General features: G+C 34.8%; 2 protein-coding genes across 4 annotated transcripts in view; both read left to right on the top strand.

Moving 5' to 3' along the window:
- The first annotated feature begins 51 nt into the window (after positions 1–51).
- LOC110833885 (uncharacterized) lies at positions 52–2,559 on the top strand. The gene is made up of 4 exons (XM_022072441.2): positions 52–318; positions 1,051–1,491; positions 1,632–1,775; positions 2,025–2,559. The coding sequence occupies exons 1-4, from the start codon at positions 222–224 to the stop codon at positions 2,105–2,107; spliced, it is 765 nt and encodes a 254-aa protein (XP_021928133.1). The 5' UTR covers positions 52–221; the 3' UTR covers positions 2,108–2,559.
- Positions 2,560–3,658: 1,099 nt separating this feature from the next.
- The window catches only part of LOC110833580 (dopamine receptor 2), a 122,242-nt gene continuing 116,272 nt past the window's right edge, over positions 3,659–9,628 (top strand). For 2 of the 3 annotated variants that reach the window (XR_015534414.1, XR_015534415.1), the window contains exons 1-2: positions 3,694–4,145; positions 4,452–4,627. The gene's annotated coding sequence lies outside the window, so the exon portion shown is untranslated. Of the gene's footprint in view, positions 4,146–4,451; positions 4,628–9,628 lie in introns of all 3 variants that reach the window. The other variant, XR_015534417.1, reaches the window with a different exon arrangement.

The following is a 9,628-nucleotide window of genomic DNA, read 5'->3' as shown; positions in this document are numbered from 1 at the left end:
TTTTCGTCCAATCGAAAGCTGTGATTTGAATCTGAAATTCGCAATCCTATTGGCTGCATTGTGGAAACGTGTGCAATCTGTATCAGAAACAGAGTTGTGTTCGTTGTCAGGAAGAGTAGTGTAAAATTGATATTGCCATCCGTAATGCAGTATAGGAGTATCCAGTAACAACGTCAAGATTTATACTGATATTAATATTGCCATCTACAAAGAATTTAAAAATGCAGGAATCGATTTTTGATATATTTGGATCACGACTTACATCTCTGCAACCAACTGTCAGGCCATTGCCTTCTAACACATTTCAGACTGTGAAAGGTAACTAGGTTAATATTTGAATATTTTACAAATTATATTAACGATATAAATGTTCGTAATATATTTCTTGATTATTGTTCACTGTCTACAACGTTTAGAGTCCCTTGGGATGAAGGTCCTGAGAAATTATAATCATGTAGAATAACAGGTAATCAGTCTAAATTTTTTGCGCTGGATTTACACCAATAACCAACCCATAATGCAGATGAATGTCATAGATAAATGAGGTAACTACAGCTGTATTGAATCATGCTTTCATGATATGTGTACTGACTAATTTGAGGTTTCATTATGGAGGAAGGAAGAATTCACACAGATAGTTCACAAAGTTTATTTACTGCTTCAAGTTTCCTTTTTCTTCCCATGTCCAAAACAATGGTGCTCTGTTTCTCCGCTCGCTTAATTCTTGTATTTCACTTATGCATAAACTTTATTGTTATGTGTTACTTTATTCCATTTGTGGACATGTGCTTACATGTATGGTTAGAAATTGTTTGTCTGTTTCAGCTCAGCTTGTAAAATAACTAGTTGTAGATGCTTGTGTAGTCCATTAGGTACTAGTGATGTAGTAGAGTACTAATTTAATCTGACTGCAAGTTTGGTGGCTATAATGTGAAGGCTAAATTATGATTTTGTCCAGCCATTGAATTACAAGTTGTGTTGATCATGTAGATTTTATTTGTCTTCAATTATTTTTCATCCATGTGTAAGGAGAAAACTTTTTTTTTATAGGAGAAGATAATGTGAGACTCAAAGCTTCTAGTGTGAGTGGTCATCCTTCTAGTAAGAAGGCTCTTGGTGATGTTGGAAATAAGATGAAGTCATTTCCAGACTCACAGGAATCAAGGAAATTATTGTCTGCCAACTATGATCAAGAAAATTATTTTCCACAGCCATTGTATAAAACTCCACTGTCAAATAAGAAACCAGTAGCACCAAATAAGGAAACACCAAGTTTGAAGTCAACTGTGCGAACACCATTGTCAGACGTAAAAACAGTATCATCTGTATCGAAACAATCATTTCAGAATTCATCAGAATCAACTGTATTAAAGAGTGGAAGCAAAAATTTACTTTTGTCTGAAATAAGTTTGTTTGAAGATCTTATGAATGGAGATGCTAAAGATTTGTCTTGGATGCAGCCTGACGATGTTGAGGTTTATGAACCTGTAGGTCTGTATAATAAGGAGAGATATATAAATAATGTCAACACTGATATATCTTGTGTCCACAGTTACATTTCACATATTTCTAATATATTTTTTTTAATATTAACTGCGTCCCTGTTATTTGTTTTCCATCTTTCCCTGTAGACAACTATGAAGATATTATACCCAACAGCCTTCGTCCGAGCGAGGAAGATATACAGAGAGTGGTACGTTTCTGGGACATGCACACAGATCCACTGGAATCTGATTTTGAAATTGGTCCATTTCTTCCAGTCATTGAAGAACTAGGTAATTTTTCATTTGAATTTTGAGAAGAATGGAATTAATTTACATTCCATTGATTTTTTTACAGGCCTAAGAAAGCGTCGCCACTGTTATTTATGTGTTTTTATAATAGCTGAGAATTTTTGTTGTGTTTGATATTTTAATTACACCGGTATTGTTTCAGTAGCTTCTTATCCGAATTATTCTTCCTCGTCTTATCAATTGTCCTGTTGGATGAGGGACTATAAAAAATATACATTTTTTTTCACACAGATGATGGGTTTGGGCAGGTGCCATTTCCAGATGTAAGCTTTGATGACGACGTACCTCCTGTACCAGTCCCTCCAACAGATTGATGTGTCTGGGACATGATGTCTAATTATTAAATTACTCAGTGATGAGATATTTTCTTTTTTTTAAAAAAAACCAGTAATATTTGAATTAATGTTGAGTTTACTGTTGGTAGTGTTAACAGTCGGAATATATAATTCTGATGTTTTGTCTTTGATTAAATATGTTTCATCTGTAAGATTTAAGGTTTTCACAGCGGTGAATATGAAGATTTCTGTCTTCTGGGTTGTTGCGCCGTGTAGTCTGCTCGATGTTAGCCAACGTTTCAGAGGTCATACTGATGACGGAGGCAGTATGACCTCTGAAACGTTGGTTAACATTGATCAGACTACACGGCGCAACAACCCAGAAGACAGAAATCTTCATGTTTCATCTGTGTTTTAAAATGTGAGTTAATGCCTGTATACATGTAAGTAAATAAATAAATAAAGATGTATGTAGTTTTAAAGATTTAAAAGATTGTTTTCTTAAAATATTTCAGCTTTGTCCAGATGTGTCACTTCAGATCTTCTATGGGTCTCCGGTCCATATTAACATTTGTAAAATAATAATGGGGAAAAAGATAAATTAATGCCATACAAGGATTACTTTTGCCAGATGCATGAAATAGCACAAGACATTTTATAATAGTTGTACTGTTATTGTTGACAAATTTCTGAATGCACATATGATATATAAATTGCCAGTTTGAAATTGAAGAAGTGGCCTAAGGCCGTTTAAACAGAAGGATTATGGGTTCTAATCTTGTTCGAGGTGTAGATGTGTGCCTTTGTTTTAATATTGATCTTTCCCACAGAGGTACAGGCCTCCTCAAAGGGGTCCTGTGAAAAATCTTAATTATAAACTGTAAGCTGATTATTGACATTTACCTTTCAATTGAAATTGTCAATAATTCTTTGGTGCGCAATGAGAAGGGCTTAACACGAACGTAATCCATATTGATGTAGGTCCATCTTACCAAGAATCAAAGAATTGTAACCTAATTAATTCATCAAAAGAACAATTCTTGTGACCTCTTTCCCTTTGAAATATATATTTATGATTGTGGCCCCAAGCTAAAGCTATTTAGTTGTATGATAGTACATTTATAATTTTAATCAGATGTGACTACCTACTTTATTCGGTAATTCTACATGTTGCCAATAGAATGCATTTATGATTTTAACTGGTGATTGAATTAGAAAGGTTAGGGAAGGAAGCAGTCATGACTTTACTTTAATGTGCAATCCAGCATTTGCCTAACTGAGGAAAGCAATGAAAAGACTCTTGAGCTTTAATTTCAATAAGGGACTTCCGTAATACGATACAACTACATTCAGTGTTTTCTTTGACGATGGAAAAGAATGTTTTAATGTTTGTTTGAACTTCGGTTTCGAAGTGTTGAAGGAATTTATATTTTCGAGTTGCATGCACATGTAATTTCATGAGTGCTTACATATGCTATCAACCAACACGCGGCAGCCATTGTTTTATTTTAGTCTCCAAAAGAGGTACACAAGACATTAGTGACATCTTGTGGCCACTTCAACCCGACGCTGTGCTTCATTGCTGAGTTTTTTAATCTGTGGTGTGGTTATCTGTGACGTTGACTGCTGTAGCACGTGTTTGTCTTACTGTGTCCGGTTTGTGCTGCTGTGTGTAGGTTTGCGTTGTTAGTTGTATTGACAAGTATTTTTGATGTTATATTAATTGAACTTACATTTGTTTGCAGCTGAATAGGATGTATCTTATTTGTTTTTGGATTAGATATAAATTACCATGTTCAGAGGTTATATTCTAGGCTTCTAAAACATGTTTCATAACCACAACCTTTACCACGATTAATATCATATTATAATGATGAATACAATATTTTGTTTGTGATGTTTTAGAGCTTGTGTGTTAAGTGTAACACAGTTTTGATAAACCGATATCGTCTCCAAATAAGCCTGAAAGTTCGTGATCCACTATAGATACTGAAATTTAGGTTATAATATAGCCCGTATGCAAGAGCGGAATATGTCAAGAGTGCTTCAGAAGTATTTGTTTTAGGATAATTGCTTTGTAAGTTAACAAAGATTACATTGAAATATTTATAAAGTTAGAGTTTAAACAGCAGGTCTAAATACTAATTTATATTATTACATATTTGGTGGCACGGATTTTCGTTACAAATCGTCGTGAGATATATCACGTAATGTGGATCTATATACATTGCGAATTACGTAAATTATAATTCCCCCAAATAATTACAGAGAATTATAAATAAATGTGTTTTGCAAATTAACGAGAAAGAAAATTTCGTTACGGTAAAGTCGCCCATTTGACACATTCTCTCACTTGTTTTAAAACGGTCGACTGTTTTTCCAGTGGATTGAGCTGTGAAATGCAAAGTGCAAAGAGTGTGTTGTGCCGTGGTTGAAATGAACAGTTTTTAATGTGATCGCAACAATTACAATTTGTGAAAGAGTGTACTAATTCCACGTTCTGAAGTGATCATCTCGGACCGACATTCATTGGCAGCAACAGTTAGAACAGCAATTCAGGTATGTTATTGCATCCACATATTATTAGCCCACCAGATTTACGTACTGTTTACACATCCCAACTAATTATTACCATTAACAAAGGGAAATGATAGGACAAGGAAATATAATATTTGTAAAGTCAGCTATTATATTTTTGCGTGGAAGAATCTCATTTGAACCCATTTCAAATACAGAATACAGCCATATTCATTCTCGCCGATGGGAGAACCTCAAATCCTACTTAGTTAATTTTTATTGAAATTTAAACAGGAATAGTGTTAACTGACAAATTACTGAATATATTTAAACATTTTTATGTTGAATATTTTAAATATTTGAAAACCAAAAATATTATTAACTTTATTGTTCGACGTTGTTTTATTTTTTAGTGTAGTTCGTATTATTGATTAGCTAATAGTCGTCCGTGTAATCAAATTCTGCGTCTTTTACGAACCCCCGAAAGTTCATTACCGTGTTCACAAGAGCCCGCCACTAACCTTATGCTAATTATTTTTAAGTATATGTTAATGTTCTTGCCTTTTATTTATGGAATTATCACGCGGACCACAGTTGGCCTTCAAATGTTCCCCTGGTTGCGAACAACCAAATAGCTTATATAAATAAGTTGCCAGCAGAAATATTTTAATCTCGTTCGTAAAAGTTAAGTGAGAATTATTTACTGAATCTGTGAACCCGTTGGGATTCTGACACGTGAATCTATTCGAGCTGAAACTTAATTTTTCTTCAGAGATTAGTCGCACTGCAGAGAAATTATACTCCGGTTTCTACAGAGAATTAAAGAAAGAAAAATAAACATTCATCTGTCTTGTCCAAGAGATGAAAATTAAACTAAAATTAAAATAAATGTATTCTGGCTCGGTATGCGTTTTGTATTCCCTTTACAACAGATTTCTTCTTGATGTTTGTTTGAGAATGTTCACGTACGTAAAAGAGATTACCAAGGAGACTCTTTTAATAAACATGGATCTACGTTCCTTTACATCGTAAATATATTCAATGAATAAATGTATAAATTGGGATCCACAGCGTGGAACAACAACCGAAAAGGATTCTTCAATTCAGATTTTCTGTTCCGTTAGTTTTAAATGAGGTCAGATCATTGGAATTATTAGATCAGTTCTAATTACTTAATTACATACGTGTTTACGTCATCATATAAACTCTTTTAGGCCGAGTGGTAACTCTATATACCAGCTGATTTAATGGTCAGTAAGTCATCATTTTCTATTTATGTATTTCCTATGATCCTCACTGTAAACAGCGTTAACCATTCGATCTTTCGTAATGGTGAAGTGTAGTGTTTTCTTCGCGGTACGGACTGAATTCTTAAATATTATGTACGCAGTGCGTGTCTCATTATAAACAGCGATTATTTCCTTAAACAGCGTTAACCATTCGATCTTTCGTAATGGTGAAGTGTAGTGTTTTCTTCGCGGTACGGACTGAATTCTTAAATATTATGTACGCAGTGCGTGTCTCATTATAAACAGCGATTATTTCCTTAACCAGCTGATCTTTGTAATAGTGAAGTGAGGTGTTTTCTTCGCGGTACGGACTGAATTCTTAAATATTATGTACGCAGTGCGTGTCTCATTATAAACAGCGATTATTTCCTTAAACAGCGTTTACCATTCGATCTTTCGTAATGGTGAAGTGTAGTGTTTTCTTCGCGGTACGGACTGAATTCTTAAATATTCTTTAGACGAGCGTCGGGCTTCTAAGGGTTAAATATAATGTAAATATGATTATGAGCTTCGCCATTTATTGTCAGAGTGACGAGATAAAGGTGGATAAACTGGCTGGGACATATATAATAAAGAGATTAGAAATGCAAACAAAATTTCAGTATAAAAATCTGAACGGAAGCGACAACTTAAAAGACCAAAGTGTAGATGGAAGGATAATATTAAATAAATATTGTGAGAACCTTTGGATTGGGATAGGTTCGTATGGTGGGCTTTTGTTGACGTGATAGTAAACTTTTTTGTTTTTTTTAATAATTTTTTTTTTCCAATTAGCGACTATCGATTTGTTCTCTTTAGTTGGTTGTGAGTTCTGTATTAAGATGAGGAATCTCTTGATTTATCCCCAGAGACGTTGCCTCATCTCAAATGATTAGACTGGCTTCTAAGGTTTGCACTTTGCGAGAGAACTGTCTTTTTAGTTGTCATCTTGTTGCGTATGTGGAGTGAGATTTACCCGTTCCATACTTCTATCATGGCCGTCGAAAATTTCGCGTCTAATCCTGTGCAAGTTGAACTTCGTTATGCCCCTAGAGACTGGTTCTGTGCAGAACTTTGAGCTATAAGTGCCACATCCGCTGAGACTTATCCATTTAAGCACTCCTTTAGTACCAGAGTCGCAAATTCTGTATAAAATTACACCAGGTGACATTAATAATAATAAAATCTAAATTTAAATTTATAATTTTATTTTCTCTTTGTTTGTGGTTGTCATTTATGAACCTTACGTCGTCGTGGTAAAGTACAAGTTTTAATTATATGTCTTCTATTGCAAGATTTCCACAGACTTTAACTCGGTAGCTTAGATAAAAACTTGTAAACTACAATAAAATTGCTTGTCTTTAACTGTGTTAAAGTTATGAAAGCGCTCCGTTAAATAGTTGTCTTTGTATAAGGACTTACGCGTGCGACGAAAAACAAGAGACGATTTCGATGCGAAGTAATTAATGTTCGTGAAGCGTCCTAGGAACCAAGACGACTTTCACGAGACTGTACCAGCTTCTGATTTAGATTTTATACCATCCTGCGCGATTATCGCTGGCTTCCGTTTTAAGTGGCAAGTTCTGTACATTTTTGACCGTGTTTGAATTTCAAATTTATCTTCACGACAGCTGTTTCCGTTAACTGTCAATTTCGGGGTCGGTGAACGTGTTTGTCCTGTAACCGAGCGAAATAATATATTTTTTAGAGTGGGGTATTTTGATGAAAATAATTTTTATTTATGATTTATTCATCTAGGCCTAAATACGATTCTGATTTAACAGGGATGAAGGATTAAATGTTTTATTCAGAGTAGCGAAGTGTTATGAAACCTCTGACGCGTTTAGGTTAGACTGAATAACATGAAAACCTGAAAGCATTTCGTTCTAATGATTGGCAGGCACAAATCCCTGATGTTTGTCGAAAAATATAAAATTTGTGACAGTTCACAGGAAATGATACGTCAGTGGACGAATATAAGCTGTATTCTGTTTGACAGTGGCCTGTAACTGGCGTGTTTTAATATTGGTGTAACGTAATATTCATAACAACTTGGTACCTAGAAATTATGGCCTTGACTGTACTGAACTTAAAAGAAACTTTATTAAATGACGTCTTATCAACTAAAAATTTAAGCCCCTGTGACTGAGAATAAATTCTGGATCTAAATTTGTTTTATGATCAGTGTGTGAGCGTGTAGATTGGACTGAACTGGCTCAGAGTAGGGTACAGTGTAGGCTACTGGTTTTATAAGAGATTTCTTGACCGTTGTTTCCAGGATCTCTGTGGAAAACGGTACCGTGAAAGTGTTATGAATGAAATTGTTTCTTTCTGTAATGCAACGCCTAGAATGACACTCAATCGATATCTCGCGGATTCAAATGTTCGAGTAACGGTTTTTGCCACAGAGAGTCGAAGGTGTCACTTCTAAAAAAAAAACAGAATAGTTTATTTTTGAAACCCAGGGAACTGAACTGAAGGTTTCAGAGTGAAGTATGATTGAAGATTTCACAGATAATAATAAAAAAAACCACTTCGAAAACGGACTGTACTGTGAGGTTAGGTTGGGTTTAACGGAACGCGATCCTATCTTGTTATTTCACGTCAGTCACATGGGCTATCCGTGTGGTCTGCTACATCGAATTCCAATAGTTCTTTTGATATCGATTTTAAATCGAGTGGTTCATAGCTCGTTTCCATTTAACTGAAATTTCAGTTTATAAAAAGAAATAAACCCGGAGGATTTAAATCTTATAATTTTTCATTGCATCGTTTTCTGTGTGTTAGTGGTGACGTTGAAATCGACGTTTCGGCAGAAACTTTCTTCCTTGTTCAGGGTTGAAGTGACTTAGGAGTGATAATCAATTATTATTGCGTTATCTTCTGAATTTAGGGCCGTATCGATAAATACGCACTATCGACGTTTCGGAAGAATCTGCTGTCTTTTCCTTTGGGTTAGAAATGAGAAAAAGGTACAGAATTATTGTTCGAAAGCCTGAAGAGAAGATATCACTCTGAAAAGGTAGTGGGGTGAATGAGATGATAATATTAAAATGTATCATAAATTGTGTGAGCTGTTGAGCTGGATTTATCTGGCTCAGGATAAGGACTTTATGAACACGGCAATTATACTTGGGGGTCCATAAAAGGTGGAGAATTTTACTAACTGTGCTCGTCTACCTGTTTTTTGATGAAGGACTTTGCTCCGTGGAGTTAGTTGAAAGCTTTAGACCTGTCAATAGCAATGAGTACCAATAGAATGGTCAGTGAGGTGTATTGTTTGTTGTGGATGTGCTAGCCTTGTATAAATGCGTAGTGGTTTGCTTTGATCTTCCAGTACGTTCAGTAAATAAACACTCTTCAGTGTTTTAAGTGTGTTCAGACTTAAGAGACTTTCATGAACACGTGATGATCATCTATAAACTATATTATATTATTAAATTTGATACGTGTAATTACGATAAGTATCTCCATGGAGCATTATATTTTATCAAAAACTAATAGTCGCTTACCTGGCCAAGAAATTCCTCGTATTTAATGGTAGCAGAATGTTCATTACCGTGTTTATAACAGCCTGCCATTGGTATGCATTCTGAGACAGATAAATATAGCCCACGTTATCATATCGTATTTAATAAAGATTCATTTTAATATTATGCTCCAATATAATCTTTGGATTATCACTTGAAAACATCCAGTTGGAAGATCAGTACAAGGTAGGAGGATATTATTAAAATGAATGTTAGGGAAAAGATAGAATGGGAAGTAGGATGTG

Source organism: Zootermopsis nevadensis, unplaced genomic scaffold (genome assembly GCF_977971745.1).
Source record: "Zootermopsis nevadensis isolate Lab colony 2312 unplaced genomic scaffold, Znev_1.0 Znev_ptg000001l, whole genome shotgun sequence".
Classification (NCBI taxonomy): Eukaryota; Metazoa; Arthropoda; class Insecta; order Blattodea; family Termopsidae; genus Zootermopsis; species Zootermopsis nevadensis.
The sequence above is the reverse complement of the archived record's forward strand: the minus strand, read 5'-3'. Positions and strand labels throughout refer to the sequence as shown.

Excerpts from the sequence above, each read along its gene's own strand:
- LOC110833885 (XM_022072441.2), top strand. The coding sequence starts at position 222 with ATGCAGGAATCGATTTTTGATATATTTGGATCACGACTTACATCTCTG. Across the intron at positions 319-1,050 it reads CACATTTCAGACTGTGAAAG|GAGAAGATAATGTGAGACTC; the intron begins GTAACTAGGTTA and ends TTTTTTTTATAG. Across the intron at positions 1,492-1,631 it reads TGAGGTTTATGAACCTGTAG|ACAACTATGAAGATATTATA; the intron begins GTCTGTATAATA and ends CTTTCCCTGTAG.